Source organism: Dryobates pubescens, chromosome 22, assembly GCF_014839835.1.
Source record: "Dryobates pubescens isolate bDryPub1 chromosome 22, bDryPub1.pri, whole genome shotgun sequence".
Classification (NCBI taxonomy): Eukaryota; Metazoa; Chordata; class Aves; order Piciformes; family Picidae; genus Dryobates; species Dryobates pubescens.
Window position 1 is genome coordinate 18939356 of NC_071633.1, and position 26718 is coordinate 18966073.

General features: G+C 48.6%; 1 protein-coding gene across 6 annotated transcripts in view; it reads right to left on the reverse strand.

The window, feature by feature from the left end:
• The window catches only part of SHANK2 (SH3 and multiple ankyrin repeat domains 2), a 285486-nt gene that overhangs the window by 146130 nt on the left and 112638 nt on the right, over positions 1–26718 (reverse strand). For all 6 annotated transcript variants that reach the window (XM_054171740.1, XM_054171739.1, XM_054171738.1 and 3 more), the window contains 2 exons: positions 24938–25107; positions 16974–17087 (listed from right to left, as the gene is read on the reverse strand). In XM_054171740.1, coding sequence (XP_054027715.1) covers positions 16974–17087; positions 24938–25107 — 284 coding nt within the window. The remainder of the gene's footprint in view (positions 1–16973; positions 17088–24937; positions 25108–26718) is intronic.

The following is a 26718-nucleotide window of genomic DNA, read 5'->3' on the forward strand; positions in this document are numbered from 1 at the left end:
TGCAGACAGTGTTTGCCTTTCTCCTCACACTCTGCACCTGGCCAAACACACAGCAGCAGGGCCGGAGAGGTCGATTGCCAAACCTTCCCAAACGCCAGCAGAACTCCTGTGCCCTGCTCAGCCCTGCTTTCCCTCTGCCTCCACTGTTTCATCAGCTGAAGCAAGTTATCAGAGCATTTTAGCCTCCAACACCCACACCTTCTGTGTTACATGAAAATAAGCAGCTCCTTGGGCTTTATTTTAAGCTGTCTATTTTATGCTCACTCTCCTTGCCTGCAGAGGAGTGATTGTAGCCTACTTGAGAGGGACGGGGAGCGGAGCGAGCGCACAGTGGGATGAAGCAATCTGAATTATATTTAACCTGTTTAGAGCACAGGCTGCTTTGTACCAGCAAATCTTTGGCTTATTTATTTACCACCACCACCCCCCCACCCCCCCCACAATAAAAAGAAGAGTATAATTTTGTGTTATTAGTTTCCAAACAGCTTGCATGCTGCTGGGGACACAAATCTATCACGTAGGTAAGATCTAAACCACGTATTTAGTCCCTCTCTTAGCAACCAGGACTGAACCAGAGAGGTCCCTCCCTCACACTGCTCAGGAAGACTGGCCTGGAGGAAATGATTTGTTGGACAGATGCTACAGCACCATCAATACAAACCCATGGCAGAGCACTGCTCCCGTGGGCAGAGAGTGAAACAGGGCAAAGCATTCACAGAATAGGATCCCAGAATGGTTTAGGGCTGAAGGGACCTTAAAGATCACCCAGTCCCAATCCCCTGCCACGGGCAGGGACACCTCCCTGAGGAATCTCAGTGAAAGATGCAAGCTGTGCAGACTTCAGATGAGGCAGAAGCACTCCATGAACAGTTTACTCCACTCAAATCCCAGTCTCTTACATTCACACCTCTTCTTCTTTGCCTTCAGAGGACTGCCACCTACTGAGACGCCCTCACACCTTTATCTGTTATGAGGAAAGAGATTAACATTACCTTTGAATCATGAGAATTTTGATAACAGCTTTTACTTGTCCTTATTTATACTTACAGACACTAAAAAGTATCGACATTTGTAAGGGGTAGAGTGTTGAACAGCATTTTTTCCTTGATGCAGAAGCTGGCTTGGTACTGAACTGGAAACTCTTGCTGGTAACTGGTTGAAAGCCCTTTCTTGGCCACCTGGGCACTGCTGGCTCATGTTCAGCCAACTGTCAACCAACACCCCCAGGTCCCTCTGCAAGCTGCAGCTTTCCAACCACACATCCCCAAGTCTGGAGCTTGCTGTGGGGTTGTTGTGGCCCAGGTGCAGGACCTGGCACTTGGTTTTGTTGAACACCACCCAATGAGCCTTGGCCCATGGGTCCAGACCCTGCTGTGAAGCTTCCCTACTCTCTAGCAGAGGGACACAGCCACCCAGCTGGGTGCCATCTGCAGACTTACTGAGGCTGCCTCAATGCCCTCACTCAGATCATTGATAAAAACATTGAAGAGGACAGGTCCAAGCAATGAGCCCTGGAGGACACCACTGGTGCCTGGGCCCCAGCCAGGTCCAGCTCCATTCCCCACCACCCTCTGAGCCTGGCCATCAACCAGGTTTTTAACTGAGGCAGAGGGCACTGAGCCAAGCCTTGTGCCAGGAGTTTCTGCAGGAGAATGCTGGGGGAGGCAGTCAAAGGCTTTACTTTACTCCAGGTGGACAATGTCTGTGGCCCTTCCCTCACCCACTAGGCAGCTCAGGCAGCACGTGAACACCAGTGTTCCACCTCAGCAAGCCTCCTGCTCTGCCATGGAGGCAATAAAAGCTGCAAGCCCAGGGCATGCTGCCTGCAAAACCCTGCTGCTCCCCAGCGGCACCGAACAGGGCTCGTGGCCACTTGAGACACTTCATCTCTCATTTGAAATTAGAGCAAAATAGATGAGTCAGGTCTGAAACAGCTCAGAAATCAACGGTGATGGCTTTTACTCATCCTTAATGATGGCACTGACTGAAGGGAGGCAACTGCTGTGCAGCCAGTAAGTACTGACAGCTCTTACTAGAGCAACAGATCTTTACTACAGCGCTGCAGAGAAGGACCTGGGAGTGCTGGGGGACAGCAAGCAGCAAGGTCACCATGAGCCAGCAGTGTGCCCTCATGGCCAAGGCCAGCCAAGAAAGAGTGTGGCCAGCAGGTTCTCCTCCCCCTGTGCTCAGCCCTGGTGAGGCCTCATCTGCAAGCTAGTTCTGGGCTCGCCATTTCAAGAGGCACAAAGTGCTTTGAAGATGTGATCTTAGCTGGAATGTTTCATAGTGACTGATTATCAGTTCTGAAGAGTGTGAGCTAAAGACACAGATTCACAGACCTGCATGAATCTATGATGTGAAAGGATATTTCAAGTAACCCCAGAATTGTTTGGGCTGGAAGGGACCTTTGAAGGTCACCCAGTCCAAACCCCCTGCAGCCAGCAGGGACAGCTGCAACTAGAGCAGGTTGCTCAGAGCCCCAAACAACTTGACCTGAAGAAGTTTCAGGGATGGGGCAGCTCCCACCTCTCTGAGCAACCTGGGACAGGGTCTTCACCACCCTCAGCACCAAACACTTCCCCCTTTATCCAGTCTAAATCTTCCTCTTTTAGTTTCAAACCATCACCCCTTATCCTGTTCACAACAGGACCTGCTAAAATGTCTGTCCCCAGCTTTCTAATATGGACCTTTAAGCACTGAAAGGCCACCAGGTGCCTTAGGTCTCTGTTTCCAAGGCTCTCCCTTTCCACATACACTAACTAGAGAACTATTAAACCATGTCTATGCAATGCTAGTAGAGTTAAGATAAACTACACTGCTGGGAAAATGCAGCCTCTGGAACAACAAAATGCAGCAAAAGGCTTCCTTCCCCCTCCCCCCCACTGCCCTACCACCTCCTTTCTGAAGTTTGTATACTCAGGCATTACAAACAGGGGAGTAAGGATGAAGCTGCACACAAATTAAACACTGCACTTGGTTTTCCTCTTAAATTCCACACCCAGAGAATGCCATCTAGTGACCACGGGCTGACAAAGGACTGGCATCAACAAGGCAGTTCCCTGCAGCTGGGAAGGTGCTTGCTGCACCTGAGCTGTGAGCTGACTCATTTGGGGTTGGTTGGTTTGTTTGTTTGTTTGGGGGGGGGGGGGGGGAGGGGGATGTGCATGGGTGAGAGACAGAAAGGATAAAATCTTCATCAGAGTGGTTTTACTCAAGGCAAATTTGTCACTTCCCCCATGCTTCAACTACTCCTTCCAGAAGGTGGCTTCAGGCTTCCAGAACATGGTTAGGAGAAATTCCCTCTGTATGCCTCTACCCACAGCTCCACACCAAGGCAGTTTTGGTTTCCCAGCCTTTTCTAGACCCCATTTTCTCTTGCTGCCAGCCTCTCTTATTTTCCTTAAGAGGAAACACCAAGGTAACTTCCTCAGCAGTTCAAACCATCCCTTCCCTGGCTAATCTTTGGGAGCCTGGGAGTGTGTCCTGCTGTGTGAGGTAAGTGCAGAAAACCAGCACAGCTCCATCTGCAGAGCATCACTGCCTCAGATCCACGCTTCATTGTTTGGTCATTGCTTTTCTGCTGGCATTAGATGTTCAGATTAATTTTGCCTTTACTTGAGGAAAGACAATCATCTTTGGATAGCAGGGGGGGTTGGACTCTTGTGATCTTTGGAGGTCCCTTCCAAACCCTTCTGTGACTCACAGCCTTTACCTTAAAGCTCAGCCAACCTGGGCAAAATTAATGTCACCACAAGGCATAAAGTTTGAATGGGTTAAAAGAACTTGAAATGAGAATGGCAGGGAGGTGTGGCAGTTTAAGTCCCCACCTGCAGTTCAGGCTACTTCTTGTGACACCCACAATCTTTCTGTGACTCAACTTACTCTTTGTCATCCCAGCCTGTGCCTCCTAAGATGAGCCCAAAGCTGGCCTGACGATAGGGCTGCAGCCAGGTGCTGTGGATGTGGCCGTGCCACACACTATGAATTAAGTGCTACTCAAACCATAACCATTCCAAGCCTCTTCTTGGCTGTCTGACAGGCTATTGTGGCTAGCAGGCTTTCTCTGTGCTTTGAGAAGGCAGCTGAGGGCCAAACCATAAATCTGCCACTTAGTGACAGGTTGCATCATCCCCAGCCTGCACCATAAAAGGTTTTTCCAGGGTTAATCTGAAAGTCCTGGTTTAAAACCTCAAGCAACTGCTGTCCTCCCAACTGCTTCCCAGAATGAGATCCCAGCAATCAGAGACAAATGGGATTTTAAGCCTACCCATTTCAGTATCCAAGTAATCTGGTTGAGCCCTCTGAAACAGGGGGATTAAGGGGAAATCCATATCAGGGGTGAATCTCATTAGGAAGCCCAGATCCTCTTCCCTGTGTGCAAGACTACCTGTGATACTGCTAGCAAACATTTCCTTTCTCTTCTGCCACCCTCTTGACCAAATAATGGATGGGAGCAGCCTGCTGCACACAGTGCCTGAGACACTAACTCAGCAGCGAGTTCAAATAGTCTGCCTTATGTAAGGGAAATAAATTTCCACTCAAACAACTCACAAATAGTGGCAGCACACACACAAAGTGGGAAAACCAAACATCTGTTTGTGGCTTTCCAGAGACATGAATTATTGGCACAGCTGCTGAGACTGCACAGCAAAGAGAGTTTGCTGTCTCACAAGAGAAAAGACAACTCTGAGGGGAGGAACCTGAAGAAAGCTGAGCTGGGTGATGATCAGAAGAATGGGGGGAGAGGAAAGCCCAGAGCTGCCCCAGAGCTACAGATGCCTTGATCACTTTAAAAATAATCATTACCTTCACTTCACAAGCAGGAACAGCTGAGGATAGACTTGCAAGGGTGTAAAATTAGACTAGATCTTGAGATTTTTATCACCAAAGAATCAGGGCAGCACTGCAAGGCCCTTCCCCAGCCAAAGGAGCTCCTTATCTCCTGGCTGGTTCACTTTTTAGCCAGCTTTCCCTCCTGTGAGCATTGCTCTATCAGCAGCAAGCAGCCCACACCTAGGATCGGAAGGGCAGCAGAGAAAGCTGCAGGGTTAACATTTCCATCCCAATTTCACCTTGCACCTCTCCACTGATTTGATCTAAGCTTTTCTTCCTGCAGCACTCAGCAATGCACTCATCTGCAATTCCCCTTCTGCCTTCTGGGGCAAGCACTGTGCAGAAACCACCATTCTCTCTATTCCATTTTCAACACCCTCTGCTCCTTACAAATAAGCAAATCTTGGCACTGTTTGTCCTTCCACTCCCTTGTTCCTTGCACGTAGCTGCATCCTGTCTGGGGATGATGAAATCTTAGCAAGGTGGGTCTGTGATTTGTGTGAAAGTGCCTTGGGCAATTCCTCTGTGTGTGTATAGATTTATTTCTTATGTATGTATGCATTATGCATTTTCTCTCAACAAGCAGCCTACTAAAGCCTCAAAGTCTCACACGAGGCCAAACCAAAGCACAGGTTTTACTCTGGCAAATGAACACCACAGAACCACATCAGTGGGAAAAGCCCTCTAAGATCATCCAGTCCAGCCCTCAACCCAACACCACCATAGCCACTAAGCCATGTCCCCACGTGCCATGGCCACAGGTTTCTTGAACCCCTCCAGGGTTGGGGACTCCACCTCCTCCCTGGGCAGCCTGTGCCAGTGCCTGAGCACTCTGGCAGCAAAGAAATTGTTCCTAATGTCCAACCTAAACCTCCCTCAGTGCATCCTGAGGCCATTTCCCCTGCTTCTGTCAAATGCATAATCCATGGAGATTTGCAGTGAGGAGTAAAGCTGGTTTTACCAAGTGCTGACTAACAAATATTAGCACTGCATTAAAAAGCAGTTTTCTGACTCAGCTGAGAGACAGAAGACTTAGAATAAAACCCTCACTTTTTTCTCTCTTTTTTTCATTAGGAATCTGTTAGCATGGAGTTTACTTTTGATGGGAGACAAATAATGTCATGAAGATTCCCCAGCCTTCCTCCTGCTCCCTCATTTCAATCTGGCAAACTGCAATAGCAAAGGATTGGCTTCCATCCCTCAAGGGTGAGCTAAATGTTTGAAGCACAGACATCCCAGAAAGGCATCTGAAGGTGAGCAGCTCAGGTAGAAATGCTAATAGCAGACATTTACCTAGCCAGGTGATAGGAATCTTTCCCCACTGTGGCTTTGCTGCCTATGGTCGATCAGTGAAGCTGCCCTCAGCTGCAAAAGCATCGTGGAAAGGATTCGCTTTGTTTCTAAGTGCCCTAAAGCTGCCAGCAGCAGCTGGCCAGCTCCTGTTCTTTGGTGACTGCTATCAGCCAGCTGACTCAGGCTGTAGTTCTACACAGCATCAGCTGATGAGGCTCCTGAGCATTTCTCCAAGGGAATCTGCTTACAGAACAGCCTTACAAACCTACAGCTTGTGCCTTGACAAGCAATCTGCTTCTCCTTTGCAGTCCAAAGTGCAGCCACGGAGAGCTTTGTGTCACTGCTACTGAGGAGCAGAAACAGGGAGAGAGGGGGAAAAAACCCAACTTGTAATTGACAGAGAAAACACAACTGTACAAAATTTGCACCCAAAAAGGATGTGGCTGTGTGGACAACATTGTACAAGACAGAGAGGTTACTGTGAACTTTGTTAGTTCCCTTAGCAACTGCTGAAGTGATGTCTCTGTCTTTTGTACGGCCACCCTAAAGCATCTCTGAGCACCTCAGCACCCACTTTAACTTAAAACTTTTTACCCCAATGTTGGCTCAGTTCTCATCCCTGGGTACTTTCCAGCTGACAGCTTCCAAAGTGCAGATGTGCTAAAAGCATGAAACCCCTTCCCCTGCTGCAGAAATGCTTTGGCAGAGACAGGCTCACGGCACAGATCCCTTGCAACATCTCTTCTCCTCCTCCTCACTGCCATGCTTTTCCAAGCCCTGTTATCAGCGTTGCTGGTGCCTGTCTGGGCTGCTTTGGTGAAGCCACTTGTGGTTTGCCTGTGCATAGCTCCCAGAGCACACCTGAACATTTCCAGCACACACTGGAACATGAATCCTCTCAGCCTTTCATCACAACGTGGCTGCAGAGACTCCTACTCTCATTATCTAACTTCAGGTTTCTGTCTGCTGCAGTTCATTACTGCACACACACGTGTCCCACAGAGCAGAAGCACTTTCCTTGACTCATATGCTCCAACTACTCAGCCAAGAAGGCAATGTGACAGCTTCAGGAGGCTCCTTGTTAACCTTGCCTCCACTGCAATTCTTTAAACACAAGGGATTTTTAGATGAATGAGGCAGGGCTGCTTTATATTTCATTTCCTTGAACCACTAATGTACTATAGAGGGAATTCAATATAATTCCTTTTATTATTTCCAGGAGAGCAGCCAAAAGATGTAACTCTTTCAAATGCCTCTCTGGATAACAATAAAGGAGTGTGTGATCTGTGTCTAAGATAGCCATAAGCAAGAAGTGAAGACTTGAGGGCTTCACCTACACTTCCACAAAAACCAAAGGAAATCCTGCCCACCACAGCAGCTCCCAACAATGCACTCCAGTCCCTTCTGCCTCTGAATCAGCCCCAGCATTACCTTGGTTTTGCAGCCATGTTGTACATTTGTGAACTGCTGCCTAAAGTAAGGGTTAAAAAAGTCACCTGGCATAGAACCCTAGAATCATTAAGGCTGGAAGATCATCAGGTCCTACCTTCAACCCACCACAAACACTAAACCATGTCCCCAAGTCCCATATCTACATATTATTTTAACACCTCCAGGGGTGGGGACCCCTCCACCCCCCTGGGCAGCCTGTTCCAATCCCTGAGCCCTCTTACAGCAAAGAGAATTTTCCCAATGTCCAGCCTAAACCTCCCCTGCTGCAACATTTCCTCCATCCCTCTCATCTTTCACCTCAGATCAGACAGCAGAACCGAACTCCCAAGCTGAGTTCTAAATCCAAACATGGTGTGGCCAAGCTCCATTTCCATCTGAAATCCAACAGCTCTGTGTAAGTTCAGAGGCAGAAACGTTTCCTCAGCTGTGTCTGGTTTACCTGCAGAGAAATAACCCATTTCCTGACTATCAGTACTGATGTTCTTTCACTGAGCTGAACAAATGCTCTCAGCAACATTGATAGTCTGGGGAAGCACAGCCCTGCCACAGAACCTCTCAAAGCCCAGCACTGGAGGCATAACCTTTAAAATCAGTGCCACAGAAAAATCTGCTGCAATGCTGCTGCCTGGTCCCTTGGCACTCCGCCCTGCAGCACAACATGGACAGGGGCAGGTAGTTAAGGACAACATTTTCTCACTTCAGCTTCCTGAGAAGAGGCTGTAGCCAGGTGGAGGTTTGTCTCTCCTCCCAAGGAACAAGCAATAGGGTCAAGAGGAAGTAGCCTCAAGTTGTGCCCAGTGAGGTTTAGGTTGGACATGAGGAATATTTCTTCTCCAAAAGGGTTGTCAAAGCCTGGCCTAAGCCACCCAGGACAGTGGTGGAGACTCCATCCCTGGAGGGGGGTTTCAAAAGCATGGAGATGTGGTTCTGTGGCGAGTTGGCAGTGCTGGGTTAGTGGTTGGACTGGAAGATCTGAAAGGCCTTTTCTACCCCAAACAATCCTGTGATTCTGCAACAGACATCTGGAGACAGTAAGAAGCAGAAAATGAGGGGAGGAGAGAGTGGGAGGCTCCTAAGAGCAGAACTTCCCTGTGTGAGCTCAGCAGCCATACTGAAGGCCAGCTGAGATGCTGGCTGGGTCTGAGGCTTCTTACCTAGAACTGATTGAGCCCAAAATGAAATGTCAATGAGAAAATTATGTTCATTTGAAGCAATTACACCTCCAAACCCTTCCCTCACTGGCCTGAGTTAACAGTTCACAAGGCATGGCGAGTTTCCCTTTGATACCAATCCACTGATGCAGTTAGCAGAGCTTTCTAGCTAAGGAGGGATTCCACTTGCACTACAGAACAGAGCTGGTGAGTGGTGTGTAATGCAAGAACTCCTTGGGTTTTCTAATGAATCAAAATAGCCTGCTTGTTTTCATGCTGCTGCCACTGTGATCAGTTTCTGTCATCAAGTAGCATCTTACCAAGTCATTTTCTCACCACCAGACACTGGCAGATCTTTCAGCAAGCTGGGGAAAAACAAAAAACCCTTCCCATGAGAAAGCCTACCCCTTTTGCATCCCAGAGCAGCAACAATAGCTGAAGAACAGAACATGGAGCATCTGACAGCTGCTGCTATCCAGGTAGCATTTTGCTGCTCACCTCCAGCACTGCCATTACAGTAAGTAGATGCTCTATCATCTCCCTTAAATTAGTATGAATTTGATCCCAAATAGCTGGGGAGGCATTTCAAAGAGTCCTCAGCCTCTGCTGTCAAGGCTTTAATCTGAACCACTGAAAATAAGAGGGGGGGGAAAAAAAACCCCAAGTGTGTCATTTAGTCCAGGAGAACAGAGGAGGAAAAGATGGCTTATCAACACTTTGGGAACACACAGAGATCTAAGACTTGCCTTGCTTCAAGCCAGCCATTTTTAGTAAGTGGTTTTAAAAGAGTGCTGGTTATGCTAAATTAAATGAGTTAAATGAAACCTGGCTCTTTGTTTCATCCTGACCTCTTAGCCTGGAGAAGAGGAGGCTCAGAGGAGACCTTATTGCTGTCTACAGCTCCCTGAAGGGAGGTTGTAGCCAGGTGGGGATTGGTCTCTTCTCCCAGGCAACCTGTGACAGGAGAAGAGGACACAGTCTCAAGCTGTGCCAGGGGAGGTTTAGGCTGGATGTTAGGAAGAAATTCTTCCCAGAAAGATAGATTTGGCCACTGGAATGTGCTGCCCAGGGAGGTGGTGGAGTCACCACCATGTGTTTAAGAGCCTGGCTGAGGCACTTGGTGCCATGGTTTAGTTGATTAGATGGTGCTGGGTGATAGGTTGGACTTGATGATCTCAAAGGTCTTTTCCAACCTGGTTCATTCTGTATTCTATCCTGTATTCATACTCTTTTCTATTATATTGAATAAGCAAAAATTATAACCAGTTGGGAATTACTGGTCTGCTCCCATCTGGAAAGACCTCCCAAGCATGATGGAATTATGACAGAAATTGGATTGGCACAGGCAAGTCAGAGAACCCTTGCTAGAGAGCAATCCAGAACAAAAGGGCTGTAGAATAACAACAAAAGCTAAGCCCTATTGCCTACAATCATTTAAGACATTCTAGAAAGAGCAGAGACCAAGTACATCTACCCCCAGGTTCGTAAAAGAGTAAGATGTAGCTCAGATCAAGAAGCAGAAGCAGCATGACTGCAGGGAAGAGATATTGCTACCCAAATGTACACTCTGAAAGTGGAAATGCTCCCAGATCCTGAAGGTGAGAGCTGAGGATTTTTGCCTACTAGCAGTCCTTGAGATATGTCAAACTGGTTCAGACTCAAATAACCTGACCTCATGTTTTGATGGATGGAGCAAAGCCCTCCCTGTGACGTGTGTACTTTCCAGGAGAACAACCAGGAACCAAAAACCTGGGAATCATTTCTCGCTCATCAGCACACTGCACAACAGAGCTGCTCAGATTCTGCCCCAGGCTGAAGTACTCTGGCTTGAGCACATCACTGGGCTTCAGTTTCTCAGGAATCCCTCTCTCTTTAGAAGTCCTTTACTGTTAGCAGCAGTTTGTAATGTGAGAGAGTTTGGTGTCTGCCTCTGCTGCCAGGCTTTGAAAGCTGCAGTGTTCCATGGACTGCGATTCCCAAAGGAAAATGTGAGCAGAGCCCTGGAACCAAAAGGCAGAATCGAGGACGGCAGCTTCAGCCTGCTGGAGGTGCTCCTCAGTGTGCACTTTTTAATCCTGTATGGCTTGAGAGACATTATCTTATACATAGAGCTATATATATCATTTATTGGGGGGAGGGGGGGGGGGGCAGAAAGAGGCAGAAAGAATGAGGGAAGGGACATCTTGCCCGTCCAATTTCACACCTCAGCAACTCCAGCTGCATTTCAAATGGTGAGTTTCCCAACATATAGCTTTAATTCCATACTGCTGGGCAATTTATTTTTAGCCTATTTCAATGCTTTGGAGAATTGTGTTGCTCCTTTCCAGCTGATTAGTGTTGTTCCTAAGTGGCTCTTAGCAGGCATGAAAATCAAGAGTGAAAGGGATGAAGTGCCCAGCAGCTGAGCAGCCCAGACAGTACAATGTTATGAATTAAAAGCTACTTATTCAGGGACAGAGATGCAGACAGGCTGGAATTCTGCACAAGCTCCAGACCTGGGCTTCTATCTTCTTGCTTTCAAATAGTTTGTTAACACTTTTGCTTTATGCTGTTCCCAGAAGCTGGATAAATGATGAAATTATTCCCAGGGAAGACTCAGTTTCACTCTTTTCTGTAAACCAAACTCACACAGACTCATAGAATGGTCTCAGTTGGAAGGGACCTTTAAAGGTCACCTAGCCTAACCCCCCTGCAGGCTGACACCTCCAGTTAGGTCAGGCTGCTCATTAGCAAAGGAACACCACTGCAATTGAGAGAGGAGCTGACCAGGCAGGGAGTTGGCAGACTCAGTTTGTCAGAGTGTTCCTTCCACATCCTACAATTACAGCAAGAAACCACAACTGTGTCTTGGTCAGAAGAGCAAGACCTGAGAGAATACCAGGACATGAGCAGATTGTGTGGGAAGCACAGGACTCCATCCCATAGGCAGCCCACAGACAAACCCAGCTCTGGAGTTCTCTCTGCTCCCAGATCCTCATTACCATTGGGTGATGATTCATTGAGAAGCCTTTCCCAGGCTGCTGTTTTATCAGCACCGAGAACACAAAATGCTTTGCTCAGCAAAGCTAAAGTGGAGAAACTTGCTGAGGTTCATTCTTTACATTTCCATGACTTGAGACAAAATGCAGAATTGATTTACATCCTCAGCTCCAGAGAGCTGTCAGGATCAGCTGAACATTACTGCACCGAGCTTTCTGTCAGCTGGGCTTTGGGGCCTGGCTCCTTGGCCCCTCAGAGCTAGTTCTTGGCATTGATTTTTTTTTGTTCCAGTACAAAGTATTCTTCCCACTGTTTGATGGAAGGCAATGCAGTTTATGCAGAAATATGGCCTGCAGCACATTCCTGACCTAAGTCATAAACCAGCACGCAGCATCTTTGTGGATGATCACTGTGCTGCCATCAGCTCTAACCCACCTGAGAGCAGAAGATAGGGAAACTCAGGATCTCAGAACTTCAGGCACCCTCCTTATGTCCATAAAGGACACAGCCAAGGCTGCAATTTGTGCTCTGGAGTGTCACCATCCATCCTGATCCACTGCTAGTGGGGCTCTGGCACAGCTTCCACTTATGTCAACTATTAATTCTTCTGCACAGCACCCAGACACGTTTCAGTGGACCAAAAAAAACCATTGGCAATGGTTGCCAAAGGCAATGTGGAGAAAGCAACCTTGATGTGACAGGAAAACTTCTAGATACAGCACATGCCAAGGCACAGAGAGGGCAGCCCAGCACCCAGCTGCTGGCACTGATGTCAGCTCCGCAGGGCCCAGGAAGGCCACTTTCTTTCTCTGCAAGAAGGGAAACCAATGTGCCTGGTGCTGGGCTGGGCAGGGGCTGCTGAGGAACAGCTCTGGTTTGATGGAATGCAGAAGGTGCTAGAAAGCAGAATAAAGAAGATTCTGTGCCTCAGAAAGAGCACTCAGGGTGCATTTCACAACTTGGACTTCTTTGGTAGCTCCTGAAATCCAGAGAGGATGTTGGAGACCCAGGGATGGGGATCCAAGCATTTGCCTGGAGCAGGCTGCCCAAGGAAGCGGTGGAATTGCCATCCCTGTGTCCAGATCTGGTGCATCAGAATGCACTGCATTGGAAGGGACTCTCAAAGGTCATCTTGTCCAACCCTCCTACAGTGAGCAGGGTCATCCTTAATGAGATCAGGGTGCTCAGGGCCCCATCAAGCCTGACTTTGAATGTCTCCAGGGATGGGGCCTCCACCACCTCTCTGGGCAGCCTACTGCAGTATTTCACCACTCTCATAGCAAAGAGCTTCCTCCTGATGTCCAGCTGGACACCAACATGGTGTAGTAGTGGCCCTGGCAGAGTCAGATAATGGTTGGTCTTGATCATCTTGAAGGTCTCTTCCAAGCACAGTGACTCTGCGTGGGGCTGTGTGCAATGCTGCAGTTTCCACTTAGGACCTCTACCTACAGCTTCACAGGGAGGAAAACCAGGCAAGGACAGCATTGCTGGGAAATCTGGCATTATAGTCTCCAGCTGCTGGAAACTCAGGAGTAAGCTGCAGCAGAGAGGCTTTGCAAGAGAAAGCCCAGGCTGGGTGCCAGGCAGCCTCTGCCTGGAGCAGCAGGGACACTAGAGGTCAGCATGGGTGCATCTGCACCAGCACTGCAGGCTGGGGCAGAAATGTGCTTGCCAAGGGCTGCCCACCCTGCTGCACACACAGCACTCACTCTGCAGACCTCAGAGTCTGCAAACTGAATTCTTTCCAGGGAAAACAGGAGCTCTTGAGCGATTGCTAGGGCTGTCCACGCCACGTGCCCCGATTAGGTCTAGGCTGAACTGAACTCCCAGGACTCCCATGGCATCTACAGCTCCTACTGAGTGAGGCCACAGGGCAGGGAAATGCATGCAGGATGCTGTTGATGACAAATCAGCCCCAAAATGGTACCAGAGATGAGCACAGAGCTCGAGGGAAATGCACTGAGGGGGCCAAGAGCTGAAAGCAGGCAAGAATTACTAACAGACACGCTGAGGCTGCCTTCATTTCAGTAGCACTTGGATGATCTGAGAGTTCTTCAGCAGGTGGGAGAGGACAGAATGGTAACTGGTGAGGACAGAACGTAGCTCAAGATAACTTCTAGCCTCAAAATGAGGCCTTCAGCTCAGCCAGGAGCTGTCAGATCATCTACAGCTCTGAATTCTGAAGGGTGTGGGGCATAAAATCACCACCCTAATAGGAAAGCAAATCTTTCTAGTCAGAGAAACACCCTAGGGGGGGGGGAGGGGGAAGGCAAATGGAAAGATTTAATCTTCAGCAGGAGAAAACTGTGCCTCGGATTGGTGGAGCAGCTGCTTTGATGGCAAACAAACTCTCCTGTAGTTCATTTCCCACTGGAAGGCATTGGGTAGGGACTTTTTTTCACCCTTTTCAGAATGACAATGAACTCTAAAGGGAGAATCAAGCGGTAACACACAAAGGGTTTCAGAGGTGTAAGCAGTAAGCAAAGCTGTGTCACCTGCTGCACCCTCGGTGGTCGCAAGCTGCTGCCAGCGATCCAGGAGGACCTCTGATTCTCTGCAGCACCACCAGCACTTAGCTAACAGATGGAATTGAGGTGTGTGTGAAGCCAGGGTAGGGCCTCACATCTGCACAGGTTTACCAATTAACTTGGGTTTTACACAAATCAAGCTGCTTCTGCACAGAACTTTGCCCCATGCCTGGAATCATTCCAGGTCAGGCTGCTTGGGGCTCCGAGCAACCTGATCTAGTTGGTCTCTTCTCCCAGGCAACCAGCACCAGAACAGGAGGACACAGTCTAAAGCTGCACCAGGGGAAGTTTAAGCTGGAGGTAAGGAGGAAGTTCTTCCCAGAAAGAGTAATTGGCCACTGGAATGTGCTGCCCAGGGAGGTGGTGGAGTCACCATCCCTGGAGGTGTTCAAAACAGGCTTGGATGTGGCACTTGGAGCCATGGTTTAGTTGTCAGGAGGTGTTAGGTATTAGGTGACAGGTTGGACTTGATGATCTCTGAGGTCTTTTCCAACCTTATTGATTCTATGAAGATATCCCTGCTCACTGCAGGGATGTTGCACTGGATGACCTTGAAAGGTCCCTCTCAACCTGAAGCATTCTGTGATGCCATAAATTTCATCACCCTACCCAGCACACCTTGGCAAAACAGCAGAGCACATCTCACCACACTCAGGGACACAAAGAAACTGAAGAAGGGAATTGGCTCATTATTGAGTAGCAGGAAAAGTGTGAAAGGAGAGAGAAGGAAGAGCTAACATTTGTATGCTGTGCTTGCACAGGGGCAAAGCAAATCCTTGTATCAATCTCATCTGCAGGAATACTTCCACTCCAAGAGTAATTTGGGAGCGTGGTAATACCTGGCTACTAAGGTGATGGTTTTTACAGTCAGTTGGTACAAAGGGTTTGTGCCTAAGGCTTTCTTTAAAGGAGGCAGAAGAACTTAACAGACCACTGGTAAAGATTTTCTTTGTTGTTGTTGTTCCTTTTCCATTAGCTTTCGAAATGTCAAAGAAACCGCTTCAGACCGAAAAGCAGCAGGTCCTGTGCCTGTGCTATTAAAGGGCAAATGAGACAACCTGGATAATTAAAAGTCTGTAAGCCTGGCATCAATCCTAGCAACACAATGGAATCATTCCTGCAAGCCTCTGGTAATAAAGGATGCAAGCAGGGACACAATTCATGTCAGTCAACAGGATTCTGAGGGGGAACACAGAACTTGCCAAGCTAGCATGGCACCTTTGAAGAGATCACAGGAACCAGGTGCTGTTCTGCACTGCCCACCTCAGAGAGCAGCCAGGATGGCAACCAAGTTCCCTGAGCATTGACCCTGTGTCAGAAGTGGTGACAGACCAGCATGCCATGGCACGCCTGCCCGCCGGAGCTGCTGGCCACCGCCGCATTTAATGGGGGCTTGTTTGTTCCAAGGACTGTTTCTCTTTCCTTCATTCATGGCACCCAAATGACAAGCTACTATTACACACAACTGATAGCAAAGGGCAGCTGTTGGAAGAAACGTTCCTACATTTCACTTGTAGGAGAGAACTGTTTGTGTGGTGCTGGCCTGAAAAGGCTGAGTGGAGATTCCCTTCCTGCGCACGAAGCTGAGCTCCTTTCTACATCAATACCATCAGAACCTCTGCAGCTTTGCAAACTCCATGATGCAAATTCCTGCAGCCTCTACAAGTCTGTGTTGTCTCTCAGCTGATGCTCTTCCAGCCATCCCAGCAGACCTAATCTAATCTCTAACCATTTCACTGTGCTTAGCTCAGCTTTCTCAATTACTTGGCACTGGCACTGCGAGGGAGGCACTGGCACTGCGAGGGAGGCACTGGCACTGCGAGGGAGGCACTGGCTGCTTTCTGCTTGGGAAACTCTCCTCCTCCATTGCCACTCTTGGCTCTGCACAGGGAGTGGCTCAGGGATCAGCTGCTTGCAGCCCAGACCGCAGCTCAATGACAATGTGGGCACAGGCTGTGCATTTCAGACACGTGGACCTGGGAGCCATGAGCCAGCAATGTGCCCAAGAAAGCCAATGGCTTCTTGGGGTGGGGTAAGAAGGTAGAGGGAGGTTCTCCTCCCACTCTGCTCTACCCTGGTGGAGTACTGGCTCCTGTTCTGGGCTCCCCAGTTCAAGAAGGACAGGGAACTGCAGAAGCAGGGAGATGAGGTGGTAGGGAATTCTCACACCCATGTGCTTCAATGGACCTTTCTCTTCCTTTGATGAGAGCAGAAGGATGAAGCCTCCTTGCTTAAAGCCACTTTGGTTTTACCCGCTAGGACAACACAGGGGTGCAGTAAAGGCTCCCTCTGCCACCAGGGAGGATCTACATAGGACACCCAGTGAAGGATGCATCCTCTGAAGTTCAGTAAAAGCTCCAGGTTCCCTTCACTGAGCAAGAGCTAACTACACTGTATGGCTGCCCCATGCTGGGAGAGGACTGACCACTTTTAGTAACATCACTTAATTCCCTAATTAGCCATTCTGCCAGACTGCAGGGCAGTGACACATAGCACAAAGCTCCACAACATCTCTGCACACAGCTCTGTGTCAAAGCTCATGAGAAAGACCACTTGTTGGGCAGCACCCAGCAAAACCTCATCACTAAACCCATCTTTGGTTTGGAACTCAGCAGCTCAGCTTCTAGCGTAGCACAAAGGCATTGTGTAAGCTGCAAGCACCTGGGCTGCCTCTCTGCTGGGGCAGGCACATAGCATTGGTCACTGTCAGCACTCAACAGGAGCTTGATCCAGTTACCTGCTTTGCTTTCACCTGCTTTACACTGGACCTCTTCCACACATTCGGCAGGAAACCATCCAATGTGTCCCCGGGTGCTGCCTTCCCAGAATCCACCTTCACCAATGCTCAGAACTAAATGGAGAGAGACAGAGCAAATGTCAGACTTCTTTCCTCTTCTCACACAGATGTCATCCTTAGCTGCAGAACATGGTCAGTAATAACTCAACATCACCTTGGTAAAAACAGACACTGCACAAGACCTCGAGTGTTCCAGTGCTCTGGCATCCTCACAGCGCAGAAGTTCCTCCTGATGTTGAGGTGGAACCTCCTGTGCTGGAGTTTCCATCCATTGCCCTTTGTCCCATCCCAGAGTGCAAGTGAGCAGAGCCTGTCCCCTCCCTCTTGACCCCCAGCCCTCAGATGTTTATAAACATTTATTAATTCCCCTCTCAGTCTTCTCCAGACTGAACAGCCCCAGGGCTCTCAGCCTCTCCTCACAGGGCAGTGCTCCAGCCCCTTCGTCATCCTCGTAGCCCTCTGTTTGCTTCTCTCCAGCAGATCCCTGTCCCTCTTGAACTGGGGAGCCCACCATTGGATGCAATACTCCAGGTGAGGTCCCTGAGCTCCCCCAAAGAAGCCTGTGGCACTGGAGGCAGCGTGGCTCTGGTAGCTGTGTGCAGGCTGAGCCAGCCTGGCTGACTGGCCTTGCTCAAAGCCCAGACTAATTAGCCTGAGCCCATCTCTCTGCTGGAGCCTGCATATGGTTTTCAAGCCCTGAGATAATACCTCTGCAGGGTACTTCAGTGTGGTGAGAATATTAACTTGCTCAGAGCCACTTTGATGCTCTCCAGCACAAGCACTCTTTGTGCTGTTAAAACCTACCCTATCAGGCATTAATCACAGTCCCTGACCCTGACTGCAATTGAATTCTGTATCAGGGCAACTACTGTGACACAATGGCATTGCATTGGAACTTGATTTGCACTTGTAGAGAGCATGATGAAATCAAATCAATGACAGCTAATACAAAAAAAAAAATAAGAGAAAGAAAGAAATCTTGGTAATACCAAAGAGGGGGTAAGAAGCCTGGTGTGACAGCCCAGGAGCTGTAGGAGTGCACTGGAGATGAACTGTTTACAGAGTTTTTCATTAATGCCACTCTAAGCTGTTTGTGGTTACAGGGCAGGGGCACTGATTAACAGAGATGCTCCATGGACAAAGGGTTCTCAAATGTGTCCATTGGAAGTCAGCTCAGAGATTCCTTCAGCTGCATTGTTTATACAGCACTGTCAACAAGGCACGAATCCACTGAGGCAAAATCCCACACTTGGAGGGTCCCAAAGACACTTCAAGCACCCTTCTGACATATATGAAGCAACCTACAGGCAGTTATCATAGAATCAACAAGGTTGGAAAAGACCTCAAAGATCATCAAGCCCAACCTGTCACCCAGCACTTCATGACTACTAAACCATGGCACCAAGTGCCACATCCAATCCTCTCTCGAACACCTCCAAGGACAGTGACTCCACCACCTCCCTGGGCAGCACATTCCAATGGCTAACAACTCTCTCTGTGAAGAACTTTCTCCTCACCTCCATCCTAAACTTCCCCTGGCACAGCTTGGGACTGTGTCCTCTTGTTCTGGTGCTGGTTGCCTGGGAGAAGAGACCAAGCCCCTCCTGGCTACAACTTCCCTTCAGGTAATTGTAGAGAGCAATAAGGTCTCCCCTGAGCCTCCTCTTCTCCAGGCTAAACAATCCCAGCTCCTTCAGCCTCTCCTCATAGGGCTGTGCTCAAGGGGCAGTAGGGGAGGATGCTTACCTTGGAAGATACCAACTCTGCTGTGACACTTGAGCTGAACTGAAAGTGTTTAGTGTGCCTTTTCCTCTAGCTGCCTACCACCTACTGACATTGTTACCACAAGCAGCAAACATTTCATCTCCACATTTAAATGCAGGCAAAAAGAAAGCAGCCCTATGATTTAGTTGTCTTAAGAAAATAAACAATGCATCAGTAAAAAGAGTAATAACTATACATTCAGGGCCTAAAACATGTTGACAGACTCCATTTGTTCTTGAAAGTGTTTACAGCCTGTGCACATTAACACCCAAAGGCCCTCTGATCATTCCAGGCTGCACAAGGGAGAAGTCCATTCAGCTGTCCAACATAAAAGCTGGGGACTCATCAGCTTCCAGTGCGTTTTTAGAGTGCCTGGGATAAGGGAGTAGGAAGTCTGAAGTTTCTGATGCATCCAGAGATTAAGATTCTGGTGGGACCCTGCTGTACACTGATTTGACTCCCAATCACAGGAGAGAGTGCAGGGCTCCAGCCAAAAGCGATCCACAAACGTGAGCCAGCGAGACTCCCACTGCAAGCAGCTTGGGTGCTTTGGAGGAGAGTTTTCAGCACTGAATCTCAGCCCTGATTTCACTTCACAAACTGGCAGGATGGGGAGAACAAAACCTACTCAGAGCCTGAGAAAGACTTCCCTAATTTGGCATGTCATTAATCTGTCAGATCTGCTATTTTGATGCTTCCAATTACATGGATATTTCCATCTCCAAAAAGCATTTGCACCGTAAGGAGGAAGTTGGGTCTTTCACACCCAGAGAGCAATTTCTTGTGCTTATGGTGGTAGCAGCTGAGGAGAAAACCAAATCAGGATGGGAAAAGAGATTTGCTTGGTAAGACTATTTGTGAATGCAAGGCAAAAAGTGATTACTGCAGAGCAAAACCAGTCTTGCTTCAGATCATCATGACACGAATTATCAAGTATTAGCAGTTCCTGACAGCAGGAGCAAAGTGAGAACACAGACCAGCCCTGGCTTTTGAACCCTTCAGCAAGGGAGGCTGCCATAGCTTGAGATCAGCACCACAGGACTGGAGAGGAAGTCCTTGTCTGCCTCCCTGATGACAACCACATGAAGGCCTCCAGCACACAAGCCAGGGACTGTGCCCCAGCTGTTCTCATGCAGTCCCCATCCAAGCTGGGAGTGAAGCCTCCTGTGCCTGCAGCTCCTGAGCCCGGGTGATTGACCTGAGCACTGCAGCTCCACAGACACTGCTGTCAGTGCAGAAGGAATTCTGGAGCCATGGGAGCTCAGAGAAGAAGAAAAGCAGAGAGATCACATCAACAGAGAAGGGTCCTCACTTTTTAACCTCACATTTAACTCCCAGTTTTGCTTCCAAGACAAGTGTGGGATCCAGCTGCCCCTTGAAGGAGCTCACCTCTCTGTAAGGTTACCTGCTCAGCTGGCTGAGAAGCTACCTTAGCTACTTATAATTCAGTATTCAGCTGTCTGCCTGTCTTTTGAGCAGGACAAGGAGTGATGGTTTGAACCAAAAGAGAGAGATTCAGACTACAGAGAAGGGAGAAATGTTTGGTGCTGAGGGTGGTGAAAACCCTGTCCCAGAGAGGTGGGAGCTGCCCCATCCCTGGAAGCATTGCAGCTCAGGTTGTCTGGGACTCTGAGCAACCTGCTCTAGTTGCAGCTGTCCCTGCTGGCTGCAGGAGAGTTGGACTGGATGACCTTGAAAGGTCTCCTCCAACCCAAACCCTTCTGTGATTCCATAATCATTTCTGTTACAAACCTAAATCAAACCAATCAAGTCAGGAGACACTAAGGCAGCAAAAGAGAGCAATGAATCATGGTAAGATTGATATTCCCTCTCCCCATTAATTTCATCCTTCATAGAAAAGAGGAGTGAAAGAATGCTTCTGCAAACCCCTGAAGTTAAGCTTTGCTGCCATCCTTATGCACACAAGGAACACAACACTCCTGAAGAAGGAAACCTCACGAGTCTGAGGCTCTTCCCTTTCCAGTGCTTTATTTACTAATCTAACAAGTGCAGAAGCCCAGAAGACCAACTTCCCTTCTGCCCACAGGCACTGGCTGCTGGCAATATCTCCAAGCACAGCAGGGGTTTAATAATCCTCCTTTTTCAAAATGACTTACAAGTAGATTTCAGCAGGCCTGGAAATGTTAGTGATATATTTGGATTGCCCTCCTGGCTGAGATCACACTGCAGCAAAAGCTCTCTTGCAAGGGTCAACGTTTCTAATGCTGGGAGCCACTGACTTTCTGCCTGCAGCAGATGCTTGAGTCACCACTGCTGGATCACAACCGTTTCTCTGAAGTTGGAGAATGTAGCTGAGAACAGAGCTCAGCTGTGGCAAGCTCTGCTCAGACTGTTCCTGCACAGGAGGTATCTTGGAAGGTTGAGTCTGGTGGAGTATAGCCGAGCTGCTGAAACAAGACCCAGGTCTTCTAGATGCTTACGCTAGAGAATGTGTTTCATTACAGTCAGAGCCCAAGAAACTGAATATTGTCCAGAACTAGCCCTGGATTCTGTCTGTCTTCCAGATGAAAACCCAGAGACAGCAATACCAGTAGAGGAAAGTGAAAAACCAGAGTGGGAAGCTGTGGGGGGCAAACTAGGCTGTGATTTGGGACCTGAAAACTGGGGGAAATAACTGGACATTACAAGGCAAATGGAAAGAGGGTAATCAAGACCACAGAGACAAGAACAGCAAAACTGTGAGCAGGGTGAGACTACAAAAGCTCTTCAAAGGTTTGAACCAGGCAGCCACCTGGGATTTTCCTTTTTAGGGCAGTGAGGGAGAGCTCTGCACACTTCAGGGATGTTCCAACATAACACAGACCCTGGAAGCAGTTCAGATTGTTCTGCTTCTGAGCAGCCAGAGACTCTGCACCATGCAGACTGGTGCCTACAGCTCGTCACACCTGTAGCCTCAGCAAGGTGTGCTGCTACAGATGGGAGCCACAGCTACCTTCCAAAGGATGCAGAGGTCCTCCTGGCTTGCTTCGTCTTCACAGCCCAGAAAACTGCTAACTCTTTCCTCACAAAGAACTTTGGAGAGTGGCACTGTCCCCAGACGTCTGAGTTCTGCTGTTCAAGAGGCCACTCGATTTTCAGGGTAAGAACTGAATTCAGCAGCATTCTGCAGCTGTTTCAGATGTGTGCTTGGACTCTGCTCCACTCTGCTGAGACCACACCTGGAGCACTCTGTCCAGTTCTGGAGTCTCTAGTACAGGAAGGATCTGGAGGTGCTGGAAGGCATCCAGAGAAGGGCCACGAGGAGGAGCAGAGGACAGGAGGACAGACTGAGAGAGTTGGGGCTGTTCAGTATGGAGAAGGCTCCAAAGAGACCTAATTGTGGCCTTCCACCATCTGAAGGGGGCTACAAGAAAGCTGGGGAGGTATTTTTTTAGGGTGTCAGTGATAGGACTGGGGGGAATAGAGCAAAAGTAGAAATGGGGAGATTCAGATTGGCTGTGAGGAAGAAATTCTTCCCCATGAGGGTGGTGAGAGACTGGCACAGGTTGCCCAGGGAGGTGTTGGAAGCCTCATCCCTGGAGGTTTTGAAGACCAGGCTGGATGTGGCTGTGAGCAACCTGCTGTGGTATGACGTATCCCTGCCCATGGCAGGGGGGTTGCAACAGAATGATCCTTGAGGTCCCTTCCAACCCTGACTATTTCATGATTCTATGACTGGGGCAGATGGATTGCTAGGGACCCCTGGATATGAGAGGAAGAAAGAAAGGAGGTTCAGAGATTTTCAGTGATGAATGCAGCTTGTTGCTCTTCCTTTCTGTGAGAGCATCAGATGAGGGTTGTTCTTGTGCAAGTAAAGATACCAGATTTATTTTTACAACAGCCATGGCCCCTCCCTGATGAGTGGCAGACACACAAATGATGTCAGCATGCATGACTAACCACTAAAAATAAAGCAGGTATTTTGGTCCAGGCTACGTAACAGCCCATTAATGCAAGCTGGCGAGTTTACACTTTCCTTGGGCCTTGCCCATTCAGAGCTTTCTCTGAGCAGCTTCCTTCTAGCAGACACTGTGAACTCTTGTCTCTCACACACTGCTAGGGGCTCCAGAAAGGAAAAACAAATCTGCCTCCTCTTTGCCTGGGGAAAGCACTTTTCATCAGGAGTTTAGGAACTTGTCCCTCTCTGTGACCCTTCTAACTCTGCCAAGTTAAAAAAGAAAATCCATAGCAACATTTCCCAGCTAATCCCTCCCTCTAATATGTTGTTCTGGCTTTTTATCCCTGGAATAAATGCCTTGCTACATCTTCCCTGTGATTAGTCTCATGGGATGTACATGTGATGAGCATGCCCCCAGGGTCAGAATCCCACAGCTAATGCCAGTACCAGCTTGAATCCCCCCAGAGCATCCCAGAAGCCAGTACTCTGGCACCAGCATTTGCAGTGCAGCTACAGAGTGGCAGAGGAGAGAGCCTAAGACGACAAAGCTTCTTTTCTTTCTTAAAAGGTGAAGTGAAGGCATTTCCAAAGGGGAGGAAAAATTGAATGCTCTTTCATTTCCTCCAAGCACTGCACCCAGCAGTTTGCTAACCCCTGAAGAGGCACACATAGCCCCCAGGAGATCCAAACCTCAGTGCTGACTGGTGCATGGTCTGGTTAAGGAGGGCTCTGGAAGATGCAACTCCTTACAGCCAGTGGCTCTGGCACTTGCACAGCATGCAGGTACTGAGGGCTCTCAGAGCTCTACTCTGCTGCCTGTGCTTTTGGGTGATGGAGAGGGACCCTACCAGCCCCTTGCACTGGAGTAAGATTTTTACTCCCTAGACATAATTATATCTTGACTAGAGCAAGGAGGTGAATCCAGATTTACCTGAGCCTGGATTTCTGCCTCCTTTCTGTTGGTGTTTTCCATTTCCTGTCATAAGAACTTAGAACCAAGAGCTCCTGAAGTAATTTTTTCAGAATACTAAGCTCATCATTGAAATTTAAATCTCTTCTACTTGGGATATTTTTGCATATAATAGTCTCAAATCCTCAAGTAAGCAAGCAGGCAGATAGCAAATGCCCCTAGGACCTGTTGCACTTCAGCCCTACACACATCAGTGGCTCTCCTAAGTTCAGCTTCCCTCCTCCATCACTGCATTTACCCAGTGCTTTACCCTGAAGTGCAGCATTCCTCAGGCTCATGTCCCACACCTTCTGAAGGCTTAACAGAAATTATGAAACCCACAAATGCTTCAGAACCAGCCACATCTAAAAATAAAAATGCAAAGCTACCTTCTAACAGCTCCCTCTTGGTCTTTTTTTCCCCCCTCCCAACGACTGTGTGCAGGCTCAAGGGAGGAGATGTTTGAAGTTCTCCTTTGCGAGATAAGTAGTTTCAGTTGCAAGGAAATTTTCTGCTGCTTAAGAGTTTTATTTAGGACACTGAACTTATTCCCTTTTATTTGTTTTCCATAACTGGTATTTGCTTTGTATGGACTGAGAAGTCTCTTTATTCCATGACCTGGAAGTGCAAACCCACAGCTGGAAGGGTGTGACAGTGCACCCTTGGGAATGTCAAGCCTGCAGACCACCTTGCCCAGTTTTTCAGCCACACCTGGCTGCATTTACTGTCTGCAAAACAATAATGTGAAGTCTGGCCTTGATTTTAATATGTTCTTAGTGGGGAAGAGCACCAGGGAGCAGAAACTACAAATGCACCATCACCCCCCCTCCCCGAAATACTTACAGTAGCTTCTACCTGCCTGCCCATCCTGTCTCAGGAGGGGACTTTTTCTACTTAACTAATAAACTGTTCTTTGAGGAAAGGGCTTGAAACAGACTTGACCTTATCCTGCTTCCTGCCTGAGCTGCATAGAGAGCTGACGTGTTTACCACCTCTGAAAGCCCTGGGGCTGCCTTTCTGTAATGGCCACAGAAGCAAATCAGGTGCTGTGTGTGAAAGACAATGCTGCTGCTGCTGCACGTAGCTGGGATTTTAATAGTACTCTGAAGCCACTAACAGTTAGAATGGCAGCTAAATATGCATGGCTTACAAAGCAGGTCTAGCAGCAAACTCCCCTGCAGAGAAACACACACAGAGCAGCACTGCTGCTGGACAGATTGCTTTCTTGACCTTAGAGCAGAGGATTCCAAACCAAAACGTCCACCCAGCAGAAGAAAATGTTCCCACGCTCACCTTTGACTCTGTCTCCTTTGTGCAGATGAATTTCCCCTTCTCCTTGAGGTTGATATGGCTTCACAACAATAAAAAGTCTCCCAGGTACAGCACTGTAAAGCTTGCGTTTGGGACCCTGATAATCCAAGGCAGAGAGAGAATCCTTGTTGGCACCGGGACTGTAGACGGCACTGCAAGCAGACATCAGAGAACACTGAGTGGCTGTTCAAAAGGGACAGAGTTCATCATTTACCACCACATTAGCAGGATGAAATTAGGCAGTGAATAACTTAATTGTCTTCTAGTGAGCCATCTCTCCCTGCAGAAGAAAGCACACAGGGGGTTTAACTTCTACCAGGCTCATCAGAAGCCACGATGGATGTTCGTCTGCTCATGGTGGCTCAGAGAGCCCACAGCACAAGGCTGGCAGCTCCTCTCTGATCAGACTTGCCCTCTCACAGAGCCTGGAGAAGTTCATGTTTGATCTGCTGTTGCAGCCACTGCTCTGAGGGCAGCTGCTGGAGACATGCAGGGTGCAGGATTCCTTAGCTGACCAATTCCTTAGGTGCCTAGAGCAAAACAATCACATTCCACATGTGCCAAGAGCAGCATCCTCACCTTGGCACCCTCGGGTGGGAGCGTGCTGCAGCAGGCACCTCTTTGACATGCTGGCAGCTCTCACTGGGCAAAGATTTTAGCTTATCTCTGTAGCTGGGTTTTACTGGCAAAGGATTGATAGCAAAGAGTATAGAAACAGCCACTCTGAACAACAGTTATCTGTGGTTAGGGCCCTTCCTCTCCTGCCTTGTCCTCTGCCTGGGCTCCCAGCCCAGCGAGTCCCTTGCTGTGAAGGAGCAGGAGGAGGATGTGAAGATTTCAGCAGTATGGATATGTTTCCCTGTCACCCAGAAGAATGCAGCCATCCTGAGGCTGTGCTGGGCAGCTCCTTTCATTCATCACCATGGGACAAATCCTACAGGAAGATGTCAGCTCTGCTGCCTCCCCCAGCCCCCTTCCCAAACCAGTTTGGTATGGAAAGCAGAAGCCTCATGAGAAGACGAGCACCTGAACCACACTGGTTGTAAGGAGCCCATGGGCCCCTTCCAGCATGGCTCTCCAGCCCCTTTCCACCACGCAACCCCCCTGAATCTTATTAACCTTTTAGTATTCTCTGACCTTCCCCACTGACCAAGAGGTCTGGCTGCTTCTGCTGCAAAGCCCCAGCTGCTGCTGTGTCAGAAAGGGCTTTTCCATCTGAGCAGAGCACCAGCCTCGTGGGGAATGTCTTATTTACAAATAATAAGCAGAGACAGCAACAATTCCCACATGTAGCTGACAGCAAGTAGGTGGCCATGCAGCTAAACGAAATCTGTGAGGAAAGTGTCATGGAAGGTGCCACTTGTGCCTGCAAAATGTGCCTGTGGCAAGAGAAGGCATCACTGGAGGAAAAAACGATGTAAACAATCTTCTTAGTTGTCTTTACACTCAGAGAGCCTCCAGCTCTCTTCTCACTGCCTGCCTATCCTCTGGTCACCTCTGAAACTGGGCTTGAGGGTGGAAAGGAGCCCCTGCAGCAGGGCAGCAGTTTCAGGAGCTGTGACACTGAGGTACCAAGAGAAAGGCCAACATTTTATTTCCACCAAATCTGAGGCATGAAACTGGTCCCCACGATCACTTCAGCTGGTGTTCAAAACCATGTGCTGTCAGAAAGGGAAGAGGAAAGTGGCTGAATAAAGTCAAAGCAAATCAATGTTTGCTTGTTCCAAAAGAACATAAATCTTTAATTCCCTCCTCTCCAAAGG